This window comes from Cnephaeus nilssonii (assembly GCF_951640355.1).
Source record: "Cnephaeus nilssonii genome assembly, chromosome: 2".
Lineage (NCBI taxonomy): Eukaryota > Metazoa > Chordata > Mammalia > Chiroptera > Vespertilionidae > Cnephaeus > Cnephaeus nilssonii.
The window spans coordinates 52,516,193-52,538,973 of record NC_137073.1 but is presented as its reverse complement, the minus strand read 5'-3'; the positions used below and the strand labels follow the sequence as shown (position 1 = coordinate 52,538,973).

General features: G+C 42.8%; 1 protein-coding gene across 1 annotated transcript in view; it reads right to left on the bottom strand.

The window, feature by feature from the left end:
• The window catches only part of FBXL17 (F-box and leucine rich repeat protein 17), a 449,728-nt gene that overhangs the window by 413,913 nt on the left and 13,034 nt on the right, over positions 1 to 22,781 (bottom strand). The window contains exons 2-3 of the mRNA XM_079787311.1: positions 19,472 to 19,594; positions 17,962 to 18,219 (exon numbers count right to left, since the gene is read on the bottom strand). Of these exons, the coding sequence (XP_079643437.1) occupies positions 17,962 to 18,219; positions 19,472 to 19,594 (381 nt within the window). The remainder of the gene's footprint in view (positions 1 to 17,961; positions 18,220 to 19,471; positions 19,595 to 22,781) is intronic.

The following is a 22,781-nucleotide window of genomic DNA, read 5'->3' as shown; positions in this document are numbered from 1 at the left end:
ATGGGGGGAAAAGGAGACATATATGTAATACTATATGTAATACTTTAAACAATAAAGAATTTTAAAAAAAAGTTCCAGTAAGTGAAGGAAAGTACCAGTGAGTCAAAGAATGTAATTCATGAGATTCTAGTTCTACTTCTGATTACCCTGATCAATTATTTCTCTCCTTCGGCTCAATTACTCTGTGAAAAAGAAAAAAGGCTGAATGTGCTACAGCTAATACTCTACTTAGGACTAGTGATTTCCTGATTGAAATCCCAACTGTACCTTAAATAATTAATGAACAAGCACAATGCTCCCATTTAAAAACATTAAGTATCACCAAAGAACAAATTACATGTATTTATTTTCAAAATCTACAGTGGAGATTAGATCAGCAAAACAATCAGAAACTTACTTTAATAACAACCTATATATCATAAATTAACAAAAAGTTACTTAAAAACAATAAAACCCAGTGTTGGCAAGGATTCAAAGTATGCTAATAACCACTGTTAAGAGTGTAAATTAGTAATAAAAATTTTCCTAGAGGAATACTTACCATAAATTTTAAAAATACTAAAATGGACCTTAAAAACACATGACTCTTTCTAAATATACTAGAGGCCTGGTGCACGAAATTCATGCATGGAGGAGGGGAGGGGTGTCCCTCAGCCCAACCTGCACCCTCTCTAATCTGGCACCCCTCGAGGGATGTCTAACTGCCCATTGGCCCAATCCCAGTAGAATCGGGCCTAAACGGGCAGTCGAACATCCCTCTCACAATCCAGGAATGCTGGCTCCCAACTGCTTGTCTGCCTGCCTTCCTGATTGCCCCTAACCGCTTCTGCCTGCCAGCCTGATTGATGCCTAACTGCCCTCCCCTGCAGGCCTGATCACCCCTAACTGCCCTCCCCTGCAGGCCTGGTCCCTGCAAACTGTTCTACCCTGCAGGCCTGGGTCCCCCCCCCCCAGCTGCCCTTCCCTGCAGGCCCAGTCACCCCCAACTTCCCTCCTATAGAAGCCTGGTCACCCCTAACTGCCCTCCATTGCAGGCCTGATTGCCCCCAACTGTCCTCCCCTGCTGGCCTGATCACCCACAACTGCCCTCCCTTGCAGGCCTGGTCCCTCCAAACTGCCCTTCCCCTGCTGGCCATCTTGTGGCGGCCATCTCGTGTCCACATGGGGGAAGCCATCTTGTGTGCTGGAGTGATGGTCAATTTGCATATTACTCTTTTATTAGATAGGATAGAGGCCTGCTGCATGGGTGGGGGCCGGCTGGTTTGCCCTGAAGGGTGTCGCAGATCAGAGTGGGGGTTCCCTTGGGGTGTGGGGTGGCCTGGGAAAGGGGCCTGTGGTGGTTTGCAGGCGGCTAGCCACGCCACCCCCCCGCCACTCCCAGCGAACCAAGCGGAGGCCCAGGTATCTGGGATTTATTTATCTTCTATAATTGAAACTTTGTAGCCTTGAGCAGAGGTCAGGGAAAGCCAGGGCAGGCAGAAAGCTTGGCTTCCTCCATCACCAGGGGCAACCCAAGTCTCCTGATCTCTCCAGCTCTGTGGGATTTATCTTCTATAATTGAAACTTTGTAGCCTTGAGTGGAGGCCAAGGCAGGCCAGGAATCTTGGCTTCCTCCATCGCCGTGGGCAACCCAAGCCTCCTGATCTCTCCAGCTATATGGCTGCTGCCATTTTTCTTCGGATTTATTTATCTTCTAAAATTGAAACTTTATAGCCTTGAGTGGAGTCCAGGACCGGCCAGGGTGTGCAGGAAGCTTGGCTTCCTCCATTGCCGGGGAAACCCAAGCCTCCTGCTCGCTCCGTGGCCGCAGCCATCTTGGTTGGGTTAATTTGCATACTTTCTCCTGATTGGCTGGTGGGCATGGCTTGTGGGTGTAGCAGAGGTATGGTCAATTTCCATGTTACTCTTTTATTAGATAGGATACTAAAAAATTAACTAAAAAGGAATGGATAATTATATAGATATAAAGTAAAGTAAGCATATCAAAATGTTAATTATATAATCTAAGTAGTGGATAGGTGTTTATTGTAAAATTCAAATTTTCCATATACTTAAAATTTTTCATAATAAACTCTTGGAATAATCAATTAAAAGTGTGTCAACAAGATTTAACTATAAGAAATTAGCAGAAGAAAAAAATTTTTAAGTAGTAAAAAATAGAAATAACCTAAAGGTATGAATAAGGGTGCTTCCATAAAATCATTATATAGCCAATACAATTGAAGTACATACAACAAACAAAAATAACAAAATTTACACAAGTTTTTATAGTATAATCCAATTTTATCTGAGTAATAGGACATCTAGTATGTTGTGAGATGAGGAATACCTTAAGGATAATGGTGAAGGTTAGCTACTAATTCAAGAGCATTTATATACAAGAAGTCCACCCTGAAGTCCAGGAAAATCTGCTTTAAGAATATAAATTTTCACCCTCGCTGGTTTGACTCATTGGATAGAGCATCAGCCTGCGGACTGAAGGGTCCCAGGTTTGATTCCAGTCAAGGGCACCTACTTGGGTTGCAGGCTCAATCCCCAGCCTTGGTCAGGGCACTTGAGGGAGGCAACCAATCAATGTGTCTCTCTCACACTGATGTTTCTTTCTCTCTCTCTCTCACTCTCCCCCCCCCCCTTTCTCTCTCCCCGTCTCTTCCCCTCTCTCTAAAAATCAATGGAAAAATATCCTCGGGTAAGGATTAACAAAAAATAAATACATAAGTGAAGATAAATGTTGAGTAAGTATCTTCCTATACATATGCTAATGCAACTGAGGAAAAGCTTCGGGCTCCATTAGTATCTATATAATAAAAGCCCAGGAGAGCCGAAACCGGTTTGGCTCAGTGGATAGAGCATCGGCCTGCGGACTGAAGGGTCCCGGGTTCAATTCTGGTCAAGGGCACGTACTTTGGTTGCAGGCACATCCACAGTGGAGGGTGTGCAGGAGGCGACTGATCAATGTTTCTCTCTCATCGATGTTTCTAGCTCTCTATCCCTCTCCCTTCCTCTCTATACAAAATCAATAAAATATATTAAAAAAAAAAAAAAAAAAAAAGCCCAGGAGAGAAACCAAGATGGTGGCACAGGTAAACATCTGAACTTGCTGCCTCGCACAACCACTTCAAAACTACAACTAAAAGACAAAACGGGTATCATCCAGAACCACAGAAAGGCTGGCTGGGTGGAAATTATACAACTTGAAGGAAAGAGGCACACTGAGACTCAGAGGAGGTGCAGAAGTGAAGTGCAGAGGTACGGAAGAGGTACGGAGGTGTGTGCACATGCATGGAAAGGGCTAGCAACTGAGTACGCTGTTGTCTTTTTCAGTCAGGAGGGAGATACATGCCCCTGACTGCTCTGAACTCCAGATCCGGGCAAGACTCAGGGGACCCAGACTCATATGGGGAGAAACTCGACTGTCTGGCATGGGGCAGAACTCGAGGGAGGCTTTCTCTCAGAGGTACTTGCAGCGATCATTGTTCCTGCATGGTGCCACAGGACACAGAGACACGGGACCTCTTCCAGGCAGGGCTGACAGTCATCCATTGCTGTTTGCTCCACCCTGGTGATTCCCTGAGACGCCGCCCCAACCAATTTACAACCTCACCCAAGCTGAGTGCAGAGGCTTTTGCATATGAATGGCCTGGCCCTTTACAATCTGAAACCTAACTTACTGCAGCTGGGTCAAAGAGCCCCAGAACCTCCAAAAGAAGACTCAAGGCTCGACAGCAGCTTGCATTGTTTCACAGCTGGGCCTCATCTGGGCAACTGCAAACCCCAAACAAAGAGAAGGAATCTGCAGATCTCTCTGTAGCTCCTGATGGGTGGCCTCTCTCCTTGGAGATCCAAGAGCCAATGTTATGATCCAGTGGTCAGAGAGAAACCATCCAGACTACAACTCTTCAGATCCATAAGAGACACACTCAGGGGGCAGACTCAGTGAGCACCAAAGCCCCACTGAAGCAAGTCTTGCCCCATAAGGTTGTCTCCAGCACAGAAGTTCTCCCATCATAGACACAACTGATCCTACCAGACAATTGGCCTGGAGGTCAATTCCTCCCAGTGATACCAACAACAATCAAGGCTTAACCACAACAAGACTGTGCACACAGGCCACAAAAGGGTGCACTAAGAGTGTCCACCTCAGGTAATTAGGGAGGCTGAGCCACTGGGCTCTATAGGACACCTAGCACACAAAGCCACTCTATCAACACAGGGAAGCAGCCAAAATGCAGAGACAAAGAAACAGGTCACAAATGAAAGAAATGGAGGAAAGCAAATGACTGGATATAGAGTTAAAAACCAAGTTACTCAAGAATCTTCTAGAAACCTCCAAGGAATTTAGTGAGACCCTCAAGGATATGAAAAAGGACCAATTAAAAATTAAGCATACACTGACTGAAATAAAAAATAATATACAGAGATCCAACAGTAGTCTAGAGGATCCCAAGAATCAAGTCAAAGATTTGAAATAAAAAGAAGCAAAAAACACCCAACCGGAAAAGCAAAAAGTAAAAAGATTCCAAAAATATGAAGATAGTGTAAAGAGCCTTTGGGACAACTTCAAGCATACCAACATCCGAATTATGGGGGTGCCAAAAGAAGAGAAAGAGCAAGATATTGAAAATCTATTTGAAGAAATAATGACAGAAAACTTCTCCTACCTGGTGAAAGAAATAGACTTACAAGTCCAGGAAACACAGAGAACCCCAAACAAAAGGAATCCAAAGAGGACCACACCAAGACACATCATAATTAAAATGCCAGGGCAAAAGACAAAGAGAGAATCTTAAAAGCAGCAAGAGAAAAACAGTTAGTTACCTACAAGAGAGTACCCATACGACTGTCAGCTGATTTCTCAACAGAAACTATGCAAGCTAGAAAGGAGTGGCAAGAAATATTCCAAGTGATGAATAGCAAGAACCTACAACCAAGATTACTCTACCCAGCAAAGCTATCATTTAGAATTGAAGGTCAGATAAAGAGCTTCACAGAAAAGAAAAAGCTAAAGGAATTCATCACCGCCAAACCAGTATTATATGAAATGCTGAAGGGTATTCTTTAAGAAGAGGAAGAAGAAGAAAAAGGTAAAGATAAAAATTATGAACAACCAAGTGACAACAAATACATATCTATCAACAAGTGAATCTAAAAATCAAGTGAATAAAAAGTCTCATGAACAGAATAAACTGGTGAATGTAATAGGATCAGGGGCATAGAAAGGAAGTGGACTGACAATTCTCAGGGGGAAAGGGTTATGGCGGGTGTGGGAAGAGACTGGACAAAAATCGTACACCTATGGATGAGGACAGTGGGGGCGGGTAAGGGCAGAGGGTGGGGTGGGAACCAGGTGGAGAGGAGCTAGGGGATAAAAAAGAGGAACAACTGTAATAATCTGAACAATAAAGATTTATTAGAGCCCTAACCGGTTTAGCTCAGTGGATAGAGTGTCAGCCTGCAGACTGAAGGGTCCCAGGTTCGATTCCGGTCAAGGGCATGTACCTTGGTTGTGGACACATCCCCAGTGGGAGGTGTTCAGGAGACAGATGATCAATGGTTCTCTCTCATCGATGTTTCTAACTCTATCCCTCTCCCTTCCTCTCTGTAAAAAATCAATAAAATATATTTTTAAAAATAAAATTACACTGAAAACAAAAAATAAATCTATACTAATAAAAGAGAAACATGCAAATTAGCCATCACTCTGCTACACCCACTAGCCAATCAGGAGGGAATATGCAAATTAGGAGAAAGATGGCAGCCACCCAGCTGCTCCAGGCATGGAGTGGCCGGGCGGGGCAGGAAGTCTGCTATGAGAGGGAGGGCAGGGTCGAAGGGATCTACAGGAACGGCACTCTGGCCACAGTGAAGACGAACACTGCAGACTCCGGAGTCTGCAGCGAAGACAAAGATGGCAGATTCCGGCCAGAGTCTGCAGTGAAGACGAAGAAGGCAGACTCTGGCTAGAGCGAAGGCCCGGGTCCCAGGTGCCAGAAGAAAACCGGTGCTGGAAGCCAAAGGAAGGAAGGCCTATTGCACGAATCTCTTCGTGCAACGGGCCTCTAGTAAATAAATAAGAACCCAGCAACCATTATGGCAGAATGACCGGTTGCTATGATGCGCAGGCCACAGGGGCCACCACCAGCGCAGCTGCCAAGCCCAAGAGGTCCGGGCTCAGTTTTGCAGTCACCGCTAAGGCACTGGTAAAGAAGAACGTGAAGGTGGCCAGCATGAGCATGCAGCTTGAGATGAAGGCTCTGTGGGACGAATTCAATCAACTGGGCACCAAGATGATCATCACCAAGGCTGGCATGTCAGGGGGCCCCTCTCCCTGCTGGGACCCTCCTCAAATGCCACATGGTGCCAGTCTCGGGCAGTGAGCTTTAGCCCGATCCATATGTGTGAGACTGAGACACGGGTGGGAGGCACGGCCTGTGCGGGTCCCTTGCAGTGTGGGCCAGCTCCTTCACTCTATGAGTCCCAGCTCTAGCAATAGCCACCTGGCACGCCGGGCCAGAGGGTACTGCTTGGGAGGCCAGGAAGGCGGTGGAGAGAAACCCTGTGGACCTCTGCCCGACCAGCAGCCCAGGACCCGTCACCGCCACATACGTACCAGCTCAGAGCACACCGAGCTTGGGGGGAAGGCAACCGCCTGTGAGGGGCCTTGCCACCAGCCGGATCCCAGTGTACCCCACCTCGCTCGGTCTTTGGTTCCTTAGTTCAGTCTATCCCGGCTAAAGAGGAGCAGCTGGGCACATTTTAGGGGAGAATTAAGACTCTAAAACAGTGTTCTGTCCTGTGGAGATTGCTACCCAGTTGTCATAGGCCTAAATTCCGGGTGATTGTGGGGCCTAGCTCTGCCGCTGGGGCCATGTCTTCCAATTGGCCTGTATTTGTTGTAAGGGCCCAAAGAGAAGAAGGGGAACAAGTTTTTCGATGCAATGGATTTGAGCAACAGACAAAGGCGAGTGTCGGGCTATCTCTAATGTACACACAGAGACACCAGCTCTGAGTCCGCCTGGCCAAAGGGAGCTCAGGGCCTGTGTGCAGAGCCTTCTGGTGGCTTCTGTTTCCTTGCTGAGGCCATCCTCCCTAGAAAGCCTGGGGCCCATGCTCAGCTCCAGCTCAGTGGGTCTTCTCCAGGCCCCTTCCCCCAATTAGCCCCCCACCCCTACGGGGGGCGGGGATGGCCAACTGCCCGTGGTTCCTCCCCCCACCAGCCCCACCCCTGATTGGCCCTCCCACCCCTATCAGGGGCGGGGCCAGCTGGCCAACCTCCCGCAGCCCCTCTCCCTGGCTGGCCCAGTCTAATCAGCCGTGATGGGGGTGAGCCGGCCGGACCCCACCTGTGCACCAATTCATGCACCAGAGCTCTAGTTAAGACTACAAAAAACTAAAGTGAAGGGAACAAGGGGACATTCGTTAATTTCAATAAAAACAAAATTCTAGAGAGAAAAAGGTCGGTTACATAATTGTAAAATGTACACACTGAATACTTATTTAACCAAAACTATAACAGAATGATGTTGGGATGATGAGAAGGAAGGATCAGTGAGCTAAACCCTCCACTTGCATAGCAAGGCATCCGTACAGATATTCTAAAAGGAACAAAGCAAGAACTGCGCACAGGAAGCAAGCAACCTCCACTTCTACAGAGGCAGGCTCTGCTGGTCTGGCCCACCTGATCAGTAACACAGATGTCTAGACCCAGCCTGTAGTCTCACTGCAGAAACTGGTGTTCTCTTTTAGACATAACAGGAAAGACTGAATCAGTGCTACCTGCACTAATCACCATTGCTCTAATACAAGTGCCCTAAAGTTCCAGACCATCCAGCATTGAGTTAACAATCACATTTAACTCTATTACCAAACAACGTTTTCCAATCTATCTTTTCTGAGTAATAAAGTTGATACTTTTCCTCTGTCACTATTCCTTTATCTTATTTGTCAATTTGTTCAGATCCTAGGCAATAAAGAGACCTCAATACTTAGTGCACCCACCAGGACTGTTGAGAAATAGAAGAACAGAATCTACATAAAAGGAGTGATGAAGGTATTCTTGTAGGGTCTTAGATGTCAGTGTGTGTAGAAAGCATGGCAGAGTCGCATGTTAAGACAGGAAAAGTCATACTACTGCAGCCTGAGCGAGCGATTTAAGCTGATTACCCTCATGTTTTGGACTAGCTGGCCTCAAAGGACATTAGCAGCATGGGAGCCCAAGCCACTTATTAGAGGAAAATGCCCCATTTATAATTAAACTACTGTCATTTAGTCTCCCTGCAGAAACCGATGCTCTGTTTTAGACCTAATAGGCAAGACTGCATCTGCAATCAGTGCTTTCTGCACTAATCACCATTACCCCAACCACAAATGTCCTAATATTCCAGACTATCCAGGCTCTAGAGTCGATCATTATACCCAGGTATTTCCCAGTTTACTGATGTGTTCAAATGTCTCAATGCTGCAACCATCTGTCTATCATCCACAGAGAAAAAATTCAGAGGGCATCAACCAAACCCTGTAAGAATATCCCTGTTAACATGCCCTGAATTTAACACAATTAGTCCTCTACCTAATAGTAGTATAACTCTTCTAAATACATCATTCTCTCTCCAAGAAGATAGTGTTAAAGACATTGTAGCTCTGTCCCTGCCAAAATGATGAGATGTTGATAAGAGCCCTGGCCTCCAACTGAGGCACCAAACAGGTACCTCAGAGCCAGGCCCTAGAGTAAGGCCTCGTCTAGACCATCCAAGTTACAGAGATTTGGAAAGACCTTGGGCTTTTCACAGATCAACCATATATGAAGCATAAAACTGAGTGTAAACAAAATCAAGGTGGTCATCCAATAATTGCAATGCCTTTTTAAAAATAAAATCAATGTCTGAAATCCAGACAATCATGTAAAGAACTTAGAAGCTGCCACACCATCCTAACAACAAATAAAAAAGCTGCACTGAAAAATCAACAACTCTGCTTATATCCATCAGAAAATGTTACAGGGAACACCACTGCCCCACCATTGGAAAGAGAACAAAAAGTGGATGCACAGAATCACAACTTGCAGGGCAGACACCAGCTATAGAAGGTGAGTGGTCACCTTGGTTGGATACTGGAAAACTACTGTCCAAGGGCCCTTCCGGGTAAAGGAGGTTATTAACTTTGTGGAATTTGATTCCCACAACAGCTCTCCATTCACACTCAGCCTGTACGTCATTGCTACTTGTATCTGGCACTCTACAATCCTAACTCTCACTGTTCACCCCAGAAAATGGGGGACCTAAAACATAGAACCACAGTATGTCACTTTAAGACAGTCTAAATTTTTATCAATACCATTCTAGTATCTGGTTCCCTAGGAAAAGTACACATCAGAGGCCTAGTAATAGAAACTCTCCTCTAACTCAAGAACAACAATGTGTCAAGGGCACCCACCAGTCAACCCAGAAGGAAAGTAGTTAATGAAGTAGGTATTGGTGACCACTTTACTTAAAAGAAGCCAGCCCAGCCCGGCCAATGTGGCTCAGTGGTTGAGCAACAACCCATGCATTGAGAAGTCACCAGTTCAATTACTGGTCAGGGCACATGCCTAGGTTTCCGGTTCTATTCCCAGTAGGGGGTGTGCAGGAGGCAGCCGATCAATGTTGATGTTTCTCTCTCATCAATGTTTCTCTCTCCCCCCCCCCCCCATCAATAAAAACCTATTATTAAAAAAGAAGCCAGCCCAGCCCTTGTCAAGAAGCCCACTTGGTTAGAGTGTCATCCCAATATGCCAAGGTTCTGGGTTCAATTTACACTGAGGACACATATAAGAAATAACAAATGAATGTATAAATAAGTGGAATAAATCAATGTTTCTCTCTCTCTCTCTCTCTCTCTCCCCCCCTCTCTCTCCCCCACCCCCCTCTCTCTCTCTCTCTCTCTCTCTCTCTCAAATCAAATAAATAATTTTTAAAAATCAAAATACTGCCCTGGCTGAATGGCTCAATTGGTTAAGCATCATCCCATACACCAAAAGGTTGTGGGTTTGATTCCTGGTCAGGACACATACCTAAATTGCAGGTTCAATCCCTTGTACATGCCCTTGACTGGGAATCGAAACCGCAACCATTTCAATGCTCAGGCCAATGCTCTAACCACTGAGAAACACCAGCTAGGGCTCTACCAATGTTCTGACAAATATTTTCTTGAATGCCAAGAGCATAAAAACAACACCAGATAAAATTGAAAACACACACACACACACACACACACACACACACACACACACACACACACAAAATACTTCCCCTAGTCCTTTCAGACAGGTTCTATGTTGGGGTTCTCCTTTAACACTCAGCAATGCTGTTTACAGCACTGCATTGGTCTTCACTTCCAAGGCAGTTTAATGTTTTCCCAGGTCTTTCCCAAGCACTAGTCCTGCCCTAGAACACACACTGAGTGGCCAGATTATTATGACCACCCCATCAGTACTTCGTTGGGCCACCTTTTGCCTTCAATACTGCAGCGATTCTTCTTGGCACTGACTCCACGAGACATTGAAAGGTGATGCGGAGAACCTGACACCATGCCTGATGAACAGCACTGACCAGTTCTGTGAGATTTGATGGTTGTGGAACCAGCTGCCTGATGGCTCTTTTAACTTCGTCTCACAAATGCTCAATTGGATTGAGATCTGGTGATCGTGGGGGCCACCTAAGCAAGGTAAAGTCTCCCTCATGTTCTTGAAACCACTCCTGCACAATACGAGCACTGTGGCATGGCGCACTGTCTTGTTGGAAGAAGCCAACTCCATTGGGATACGCCATCAACATGATAGGATGAACTTGATCAGCAACGATACTTAGGTATGTTGTGCTATTCAGACGTTGTTCCACACGAATTAAAGGGCCCAAATCGTGCCAGGAAAACATGCCCCAAACCATAACACTGCCCCCCCCCCCCCAGCTTGAAGTGCTGTACTCATGCATTTGGAGTGCATGCTTTTATGCTGTTTCCGTGAAATTCTCACTCTTCCATCAGCATGATGCAACTGGAAACGTGATTCATCGGGCCACATGACTTTTTTCCAATGCTTTACTGTCCAATCCTTCTGTTCCTGTGCGAATTGGAGACGTTTTATCTTGGTAATTGCAGACAGCAAAGGTGTTCAAACAGGCCTTCGGCTTCCATATCCCATACGATGTAGTGTATGGCTAATTTGCCTATAAACGTCAGGTGGTCATAACAATCTGGCCACTCAGTGTATATTCATATGGCTTTCTAAATCCCCCCATATGGATACTGGCACCGCTGATAGCCCTAATTTCCCAAAGGAATTCTCTCCCTGGCTTTTCCTCTCAGGACATAAGTAATCTATTGCATAAATCAGTCATAATCTGAAGGGTGTTTTTTTTTTTTTTCATGTGCCTCACAATGTTTTCAATCAATGGTCACTGCTTTTCCACCATTAATAAATTCTGAATTGGGTGAAACAGATCAGAGCACCATTCATCAGTCCCTCAAGAAGCTCCAGGCAGATTAGAATACACAAATACAGTCATTTGTCTCCCTCTGGAATTAGGAACCTCAGTCCCACACTGGGCACGTGAGCTGCTGTCTTCTAACCTACTGCCAAGCTGGGTAAGGTGTGGAGCACTGATAAGTCAAAATGCCACAAAGCTTTCCCACCACTTTTAATTGCCCTTTTCTTGGTTAAGCATTCACTTGTTTGCTATAAAGCAGTGGTTCTCAACCTTTCTAATGCCGCGACCCTTTAACCTTTTGCACTCGGGTGTCGAGATTAAACAGATATTTACATTACGATTCATAACAGTAGCAAAATTACAGTTATGAAGTAGCAACGAAAATAATTTTATGGCTGGGGGTCACCACAACATGAGGAACTGTATTAAAGGGCCGCGGCATTAGAAAGGTTGAGAACCACTGCTATAAAGCAATGTCAGTTTTCCAGAGTGCTAGCAAAGTTGGTTCTAACAGTTTCTGCTTGTTTCTTCATGTTTCTGTGGATAAATGTGGTTTTGGAGCTGCTCACTCTGCCATTTTCCTGCTATCATTCTGTATGTTTATTTTTAAAGACTTAAAATCTTGTAATGTAGCAAGACTAAATGTAACAACATTTATTTGTGTGCCTTTTTAATTTGAAAAGATGCCTATAGACACTATTTCTAGAAATTTCTACAGAGATCCATGAATAGGATTGAGATGTTATACTGTTAAAATAAAATACAAAGAGTCACATAAAATATTAACTTAAAGGATACAATTTCTTAGATTGATTTGAATACTTTGGCTGCTGCTATCTCTTGTTTTCTGGCAAGGGCCAGATGGTAATATAATACTAAAAAAACTGAAATAACCTACTATTTTTAATTAACTAGCTGTTTCTTCCCCATAATATGTGATTGTAGTTTTATGAGATGAGCATGATAGAAATACATTCCATTGGGACAATTATTAGCAGTTATTTTTATAAAAAGAAAAATACCAATATTCACGGTGGTATTTTACAAAACAAAAAAACAAAAAAACGCACACACAGTATTCAGCCAAAAACAGCCTGACTTTTAGGCATTTCACCATAAGTGTGAGAAAAATTATTAAGTAAAATGCAACTATTAAAATATTAAAATTTAGATCCCTTAGAACTCCAAATAGAAATACTTTATGTAACTGTTTTTGTAAACAGAACTCAAAAAAAAAGCTTTCACATAGTATTCACTAAAGTCAATTAAAATTATAGTTATGATGGAAATACACTGTAAAACATTATCAATAAAGTATATGCATTGCACTCTAAAACATTTGTCAGTGTTTACTAACAGGAGAGAAAAAAAAAAACACCTTGCAACTTGATCTGTAGAAACAACAATTCAATAATTTTTATGTTTATGAGTAAAACAATAATAATAATCCCAAGAAAATTCATAAATTATAAATAGTTCATTCTAGGCCTTTTATCCTATCTAATAAAGAGGGAATATGCCAATTGACCATCACTCCGTCACAAAGATGGCTGCACCCACAGCTGAGGCCAAGTTCCAATAAGGAGACTTAACAAGCAATCAGCAGGGACCTGAGGCTACGCCCTCCCCCACCCCCGTGGGGCTTGACAGGGGACCTCAGGCCCCGTCCCCCACCCAGCAGGGCTTGACAGAGGACCTCAAGGTGCGCTTCCTGTCCTGGTGCTGGGCTGGGCTAGGGGACCTCAGGCTGCTCCCCCGGCTCCAGCGCCAGGCTGGGGGACCTCAGGCTGCTCCCCCCACCCCAGCACCAGGCAGGGGAACCTCAGGCTGCGCTCCCCCCCAACCCAGCAGGGCTTGACGGGGGACCTCAAGGTGCGCTTCCCATCCTGGTGCTGGGCTAGGGGACCTCAGGCTGCTCCCCCGACCCCAGCGCCAGGACGGGGGACCTCAGGCCACACCCCCCACCAGATGGGGCTTGACAAGGGAATGCAGGCCACGCCCACCACCTGGCAGTGCTTGACAGGGGACCTCAAGCCGCATCCCCCACCCAGCAGGGCTTCACGGGGGACCTAAGGTGTGCTTCCTGTCCTGGTGCTGGCTAGGGGACCTGAGGCTGCTCCCCCCGCCCTAGCACCAGGCCAGGGGACCTGAAGCTGTGCCCCACTGCCTGGCTGAGCTTGACGGGGGACCTCAAGGTGCACCCCCAGTGCTGGGTCAGGGGAACTCAGGCCATGCCCCCACCCAGCGGGGTTTAACAGGGGACCTGAGGCTGAGCCCCCCTCCCGGTGCTGGGCCGGGGGACCTGAGGCTGCGCCACCCCCAGCCTGGCGGGGCTTAACGGGGACCTCAGGCCATGCCCCCCACCCAGCGGGGCTTGAAAGGGGATCTCAGGCTGTGTCCCCCACCTGGTGGGGCCTGACGGAGGACCTCAAGGCACGCCCCCCGCCCCAGTCTGGGCTGGGGGACCTCAGGCCACACACCCCTGTCCTGGTGTCAGGCCAGGGGACCTGAGGCTACAGCCCCTGCCCGGCAGGGCTTGACAAGGGTGGGACTGGCTGAGTCTGGATCTATCCCAATGGGGGGAGCCGGCCGGGTCTGGGTCACACACTATTTTGAGGTGCATGTGGGTGGGCGGGGACTTGACTCTGGGTCCCATGGTGAGCCCCAGACTCTGACAGGAGTAAGGTTTTCATATACATTTTACTAATTTTCTTTCATCTCTGACACTTCTATTATAGAGAAAGGGAAAATAGCAATATTAAATTATTTCCTCTAATTAATCCCCTTTTAATGTGCACAAATTTCATGCACCAGATCACTAGTTTATTATACTAGAGCCCTGGGTCACAAAATTCGTACACGGAGGGGAGGGTTTCCTCAGCCCAGCCTGCACCCACTCCAATAGGGGACCCCTCGGGGGATGTCCAACCACCAGTTTTGGCCCGATCCCTGTGGGCCTAAACTGGCGGTCAGACACCCCTCTAACAATTTGGGACCACTGGCTCCTAACCACTCACCTGCCTGCCTGCCCCTAACCCCTCTGCCTGCCTGCCTGATTTCCCCTAACCTCTCTGCCTGCCTGCCTTATCGCCTCTAACTGCCTCCCCTGCCAGTCTGATCTTGCCCCCAACTGTCCTCTTCTGCCAGCCAATTTGGTTTTGATTGGTCAATTTCTATGCCAATCAGCATCAAAAGCTCCACCTCCTGGGTAGCCATTGGCCCCTCACAGTTGACCCAGATTTGGTTCTGATTGGTCAGTTTCTATGTCAGTCAGCATCAAAAGCTCTGCCTCCTAGGCAGCCATTGGCTCCCTACATTCATCCAGATTTGGTTCTGATTGGTCAGTTTCTATGCCAGTCAGCGTCTCTGGGCTTATCAATGGGGCCTGATCAGAAAGGCAGAGCTGATCAGCAGCCCCAGTGGAGGCCTGGAGAGAAATGGAGGCGTGGCTGTTGGCCAGGCAGGGAGAAAAAGAGGCAAGTTCTGATCAACGGCTGCCACAGAGGCTACAGATCAGACCCTGCCTCTCTCTCTGCAGGCCTCTCTCAGGGCCTGATCGGCAGCCCCCTAGGCAGTTAGTGCTGGGTCGGGGCGCCGGCAGTGGCCCCAGCACTGACTTCCTGTCTGCCGTGGCAACCCAGCACTGACTTCCCGTCTGGTCAAGCCTTCGGTCATAATGGTCGTTATGACCCTGGCTCTTTATTATATAGATATTTTTAAGTTGTTAATTCACTAAAACTATAATATACTTCCACAGCAGAACTTATCAAATATCAATGGATCATGAAATTAATTTCCTAAGTGGATCAAGGCCAATATTTATTTAAAATAATACAGGGGTAGGCAAAGGAAGTTTATAGTTATTTGTATAGAAAAAAAGATATGCAGGCCCAGCCAGCATGGCTCAGTAGTTGAGTGTTGACCTATGAACCTGGAGTTAATGGTTCAATTCCTGGTCAGGGCACATGCTCAGGTTTCAGGCTCGATCCCCGGGGTGGGGTATGCAGGAAGAAGCCAATAAGTGATTCTCTCTCATCGTTGATGTCCCTGTCTCTCTCTCCCCCTCCCTTTCTCTCTGAAATCAATAAAAATATATTTTTAAAAAGTACATGCAGGTTATGATTATTACAAAAGCTTTATTAACTGAAAAGAATGTCACAATGTTACTATAAACCTACTTTTGCCCACCCTGTAGTATAGAATAGAAAATATCAATGTATACTGTACATAAAGCTACACACTTCTTCATAAAACTTTTATTTCTATTATATATATATAGAAAAGGCATTTTCTTTCTACTATACTACAATAGCATTTCATCAGAAGAAAGAGGCTAAAATAGGAGACCCTTGCTATTGCAATCTTAAGCATAGGAAATTATTACTCTCCACACTGCAATAAGGTAACTATGTAATTACTTAATGTAAGGCAGTCACTTAAAAGAATTACTTCAGAATAAAAAATATACAGATTGTTTTACTACTTCTATTAGATTACTACCTTATATATAACTAATTCATAATTCAGATACCATGCAAATCTGAAGCAAACATCTAATCCAGGGGTCCTCAAACTTTTTAAACAGGGGGCCAGTTCACTGTCCCTCAGACCGTTGGAGGGCCGGACTATAGATTTAAAAAAAAACTATGAGAAAATTCCTATGCACACTGCACATATCTTATTTTGAAGTAAAAAAACAAAACGCAAAAACACCCGCATGTGGCCCGCGGGCCATATTTTGAGGACACCTGATCTAATCTATCATAAATTAATGGGTTCTAAAATACCTCACCATTCCTGGGAAGATTTACTTAGTCTCAAAGTTGTCAGTTAATTCATATGTAGTCTTTAAATTTAGGAATCTTCATTTTTATTTCTAAGTTTATCTCAGATCAGATTTAAATCTAGGAATTTACTGACACTCTTTTTTATTGGGAAGTGCATCCCAATTCTAAATTTAAACATTATTCCTGACAAAGTTCTTAAATGGAATTATTAATGAATTCTTTCAAAAAATGTTGGTCAAGGGTACTGTAGGGAGAGTGGTAATGTGCATGGCCTCTTCCTTATTCAAGGTCCAGAAGAGTACAGTCTACTGGCTGGAAATGTGGAAAGACAACAGTAGCTTTGGAGAATCCAGGCTAATTCTCAGCTCAACCACTTGCTAAACATTAGGCAAACTCATCAATCTCTCTATGCCCTAATTTCTTCCTTTACAAAATGAGTTTAATATCAACTATTTTGCAAAATTATTGCAAGACCTAAATGTAAAAATACAAAAACTAGTATAGTAATAGGAACACTATCAAATATTCAAAATTTTCACAAATCTGGGGTTTGCCACATAGAATCTATTCAATATTCATTGACAAGAAACCTTAAAGACCATTGCATTGCCAAAGGGAGTGGATCAAACATAAAATATATTATGATACTATTTTTAATCCAATTATTAAGCTAATAAATATGGATAATTATCATCTTTTTCTTCATATTCTACTCCCTACTTCATTTTCTACTTCACTCATACCTTAAAACAGGTATTTCAAAGCATATAAGCATGTTACCCTATCTAATAAAGAGGTAATATGCAAATTGACAATCACTCCAACACACAAGATGGCCGACCCCATGTGGTCAAAGATGGCTGCCCCCATGTGGACACAAGATGGCCACCACAAGATGGCCAGCAGGGGTGGGCAGTTGTGGGCAATCAGGCCAGCAGAGGAGGGCAGTTGGGGGTGACTGGGGCTGCAGGGGAGGACAGTTGCCAGGGACCAGGCCTGCAGGAGAGGGTAGTTGGGGGTGACCGGGCCTGCAGGGGAGGGCATTTGAGGGCGACCAGGCTGGCAGGGGAGGGCAGGTAGGGGCGATTGGGCTGGCAGGGGAGGACAGTTAGGGGCAATCGGGCCAGCAGGGAAGCAGTTATGTGCTAATCAGGCTGGCAGCGGAGTGGTTAGGGGATGATCAGGCTGGCAAGCAGAAGCGGTTAGGGGCAATCAGGCAGGCAGGCAGGCGAGCAGTTGGGAGCCAGCAGTCCTGGATCAGGCCTAAACGGGCAGTAGGACATCCCTGGAGGGGTCCGAGATTGGATAGCGTGCAGGCTGGGCTGAGGGACACCCGCCCACTCCGTGCATGAATTTCGTGCACCAGGCCTCTAGTTTAGTAACATAAAAGGAAAATTGAAGGTTAATTTTTAAAGCTCCATGCTAACCCAAACTGCATACTATTGTTACCTAAAGCAAAATTTGGTACAAAATTTAAGTAACAAAAAAATAAATTTAAAAAAAATGGTTGGTTACAGAAGTTCAGGTACTCACTCGAAAACACAAGCACATCAATTTATCAATTATAACAACTGCACACTAACCCAAAAAAATATTCATGTATGCATTAAAAAAGAATAACTTCTTTTAGTCTCTTGGAATTATTTTTAACACAACAATCTTTTAAAGTGCTGCTATAAGAAGACATTTTGAGTTTAGATGCTAAAATTTACCTGTTTGAGACCTTCATCAGTTAGTTTGTCCTGGTTGCCCACATGAACTTTCTGAAGTAAAGGGCAGTGAGAGGCAACCGCAATAATGGAGGTGTCAGAAAGCTGTTTACACCTGTAGGCTGTATACCTAAGAAGTCCAGGACACTTAAATGCTAGAACACATACGCCAGTATCAGACATACTGCGACAATCAGAAATGTTGATTTCAATTATATTTTGACTCCTTGATGCAATTTTTTCCAATAATTCATCAGTGACCTGTGAGAGAGAAAAAAGCAATAAATTTAATGTAGAAACTTATTTTCTATTGTTTTATTAAATTTTCCCCAATAAACAATATAATTAGATTACTGCATGAAAACCACAATTGAAAGAAAATCTTTCTACTTAACATTAAAGCATAATAAGAACTGTGGTATAATAAAAAACATATTTGGCTTTTGTCTCTGGGTCCTTGAACAGAGCTCCTAAAACCTTGGAATTTCTTGAGTGATAGTGGTTATGTTGGAGTTGGCTTATTCCAACTCACAAGATTTTATAATATGTACTTCTTTCCAAATCAATGACATCACTACATGCAGTGACATCACATTGGTAGCTTGAAATCAACTACCGTCAGAGTATTCATATCACAGAAAATGGCAAATATTACAAATTAGGGCTTTTTATTTGTTCATTCATTTTCAAAAGCCAGTTGTTACACATTTACCAGCACACCACTACTAACAATATCATAGAAGGATTTAGAGCAATTTTAGTACTCTAAAAAAATCCTATCCTTATTGGATATTTTTATATATTTCCAATGTCAAGTATTGGCACACAAGTTTAAAGGAAGAATTGCAAATGGTTTGCAATAAGCACTAATAACTCTTTTTTTTCTTAACATATGCCAGCATATAAACATTTTGGGCAGCCAGGCAATGAGGAGGATTAGAAAATTCTTCATAAGTAAAATTAAAACAAATAAGTTATCTTATCCCATTTTGCTTCTATTACTTCATCTATAATAACAATATAAGGTTAGTATTATTAATATTATAATAATAATATATTAATAGAGATAATAATAGTGCAACTCATAAGGTTATTAAGAAGATAAAATGAATTAGTATGTAAAAGCCAGTAGAACAGTATATGACACATCGGCAATACTACATAAACGTTTGCTATCATTTTCTACTATTAAACTGTTATTCATGATATGACCCTTCCAAAAAGGGGAAACTTTAATTGTTTTAAAGGGGTAATGAAAAAGGAAAATGGACAGGAATAAAACTAAGAGGATTAAGAAGCAACCCAAAATTACCAATCCAAACTAGAAATTATCTTCTTGACCATAAGAACCTAGTTTTTAACTTAAATTCACATACAAAAATACTAAAGCACAGAATTACAGATTATAGTCATTTGAATTATCTTGAGAAACTACAATATGTAATTTCTGAAGAGGAATAAGTTTTTTTAAATAAATCCAATTGAGTGTTTCTGAGAATTAGATTACATATACCTGCTGACGACTACTAAGATCCAGCTGCTTCCAAAACTGGAAATCTAAACAAAGGTCACGCCAGTACTTGCAAACCAACGATGCAGAAAGGCAACGTTCATCCAGGGATAAATTGGAAAATATCTGTGAATATAAAAGAAGCCATGTATATGCTTAAACATTTTAAAGGCTTTTATTTGTTAGAAATAAATTAACTTTAAAGCACAAAAACATGTTGAATACAAGTAGCCATTATTAGAAGAGTCATTGTTAGAGACTGTCCTAAAGAGAAAAACATGGTATGGGAGTAAAAAACATGGACCAACATTACCTTTCACGTAAGAAAAGGAGCAAAGGAGAGCAGGCGGATACGTGCGTGCATGCGTGTATGTGTATGTGTGTGTGTGTGTGTGTGTGTGTGTGTGTGTGTGTGTTTGCCAACATTTAAACAAATTAAAAGGATAGGCCAAAAACTAATTTTAAAAATACTCAGCTTTAAGGGAAGGGAGAAAAGGCTAGGAAGGAGAAAGGGATGAAAGTGAGACTACTCTGAAGATACCTTGTTTTATAGTTTTGACCTTAGAACCAGGTGAAATTTTTATATGATTTTTTTTAATGTCATAAAAAGGACATTTTTATCTTGACGATATTTTTTCCAGAATTTCATAAACCCAATCTAATCCCAAGAAAACGATCACGTATCCCAAATATAGAACATCCTACAAAATATGTGATGAGGATGCCTCAAAAAATCAAGATCACAAAAAACAAAGAAAGGCTGAGAAAGTATCAAAGACAAGAGGAGAATAAGGAGGAATGACAACTAATGCCATCCTGAACTGGAAAACGGCCATTTACTTTAAAGCACAAAAACATGTTGTGGGATCAATGCTGATCTCACACTTCGGCAAAAGTATCGTAGTAATGTAAGATAATTAATTTAGGGGAAACTGAAAGTGCGTGAGGAGTATATGAGGAGTCTGTACTACCTTTGTAACTTTTCTGCCTAAAATTATTCCCAAATTAAATGCTTATTTTTAAAAGAGTTTTAAAAGTAAAAATTATTTTTCAATGGTCAGGGTTAGGACCAATATTGATTTTTTAAAATTCAGAGACATTATCACAAATACAATTGTGGACCATATTGAGATCTTGAATTGAACCAACTATAAGATACTTCAGAGACAATCAGATAAAACTGAACATAAAAGAGATAGTAAATGATTTAACAAAAATTATTTCTAACTCTTTAGGTTGTTATAATATTATTGTGGTTATAGTGTTACTGTGGTTATATTATTTTTTAAAGTTATTATCCATTTTAGATACAAACTTTAGTGTTTATGGTGAAGTGATATATAAAATTTGCTTTCCGATACTTTAATAAAAAATAGCAAAAGATATGGGTCGGGGCAGGGGGGGGAAATTAAAAATAAAAATAAATAAAAAATAGCAAAAGATATATAAACTAAAAAAGGCAAAATACTGAAAAACTATTGAAATTAGTGGAATGATACATAAGGAGTTCATTATTTTCTACTTTGGTCTGTACATGAAGATTTCCATAATATTAAATAAAATTTGAAAATTTTAATAAGAACAGGTGCTCTACACTATACTGTTTTATCTGGTTTGAATTATGGCTTTACCATTTATTATCTATGTAATCTTGGGCAAATTACCTAACTTCTCTGTACCTCAAGCTCCTTATCTATAAAATGGTAATAATATAGTTTTTCTTGATGGAGTTATTGTGAGGACTAAAGGAGTAAACAAAGTTTTTGGAACAGCATCTGGAACAGAGTAAATAGTATGATTCTTATAACTGTGACCTAAAATGATACCTCTATACAGTCAAATGTTACAAAAATCTAAGCTAGGATCTCTACTATGTTTAAATCTTGAGCATTGGGAAAACAACTACCAACTGCTGTTCCTTCACAACTATTTTTTGTCCTCCAAGGGTAAAGTGGAAATAGGCTTAAGAATCATTGGCAGAGATGTAGTTAAGCCCACTACAGTCCTTCACCCCCATTCATGACAACTAAAACCACTGGACAACATAGCAAATGCAATTACCTCGGGACTCCAAGAGATTAATAACATATGGATTGGGGAGGTGAGCCAAACTTAAAGAATGACTAATAACGGAAATGAGTTTCCTATGTTATTTTTCCTTTTCTCCATCAGTGTGGAACTGAGGATGGCCCCTGCACAGAACAACATGGCAGGCATAACTAAAGAAAACAAAAAGAGAAAGTCATCTCTCTGGACAGAAGGAGGGCCTCTGTGAAACACAGAATGTGGGAAGAGTCCCCATTTTTGGGTTTTCTTTTCTTTCACTTTTCCCTATTCTCTCAACTGGCCATGTCCCAAGTTCAGCCTCAGTCACAGAGCTGCAATGTGGCAGCTGTGCAGGCACCTAAAATTCCGTAAGCCCGTCTTTTGACCAGAAGAACCAGGAAAAAACTCTGTGGACCGAAGAGTCTGAGAGGAACCTCCATTACCTTTTTCTTACCGCTTCATCATGTAAACAGCCCAAGTTCTGCAAATCCATATAGCAGCACAGGCATATAACACATGATATAACTCTAAGGGAAACTCCATCTTTCTATCTAGAGAACCAGGAAAAGAGATCACTAGGTCAAAGAGTGTGAAGGAATGATCAAAGGAGAGATCTGGAAAGAGCACCCCTAATTCAGTGACAGAAGTGACAAAATAAAACAAAAACCTGAGTTAACCACAAAGCTACACATGTGCAGAAGAAACCCAAAGTTGCACAGCAAAGTCTTTGAAAACTGAGGTAACAATGGAATCACAGGCCAAGGAAAATGAGATAGAAATTTCAGTCTAAGCATAACATTTCTGATCCCTGGCAAATCTGATAAATCTAGACATTCATAAAACTCAATGAATCCCAATAGGATTAACTCAAAGAGATCTACCTAAGACACATTATAATCAAATTGTCAGAAGACAAAGGGAGAACCCTGAAAGCAGCCAGAGAAAAGCAATTCATTATATACAAAAGACTTTCAATCAGATTAACATCTGATTTCTCATCAGAAACCATGTAAGCCAGCAGGCAATGGGATAACATACTTAAAGTGCTGAAAGAAAAACTCTAAACCAGGAATTCTATATCTAGCAAAATTATCCTTCAAAGATGAAGGCAAACTTAAGATATTTCCAGATAAATGAACACTGAGGGATTTTATCACAAGTAGACCTACCTACAAGAAATGCTAAAGGGAATCCTTCAGACTGAAATGAAGGAGCACTTGAAAGCACACCCAAAAAAATAAAGAACACCAATAAAGGTAAGTATTTA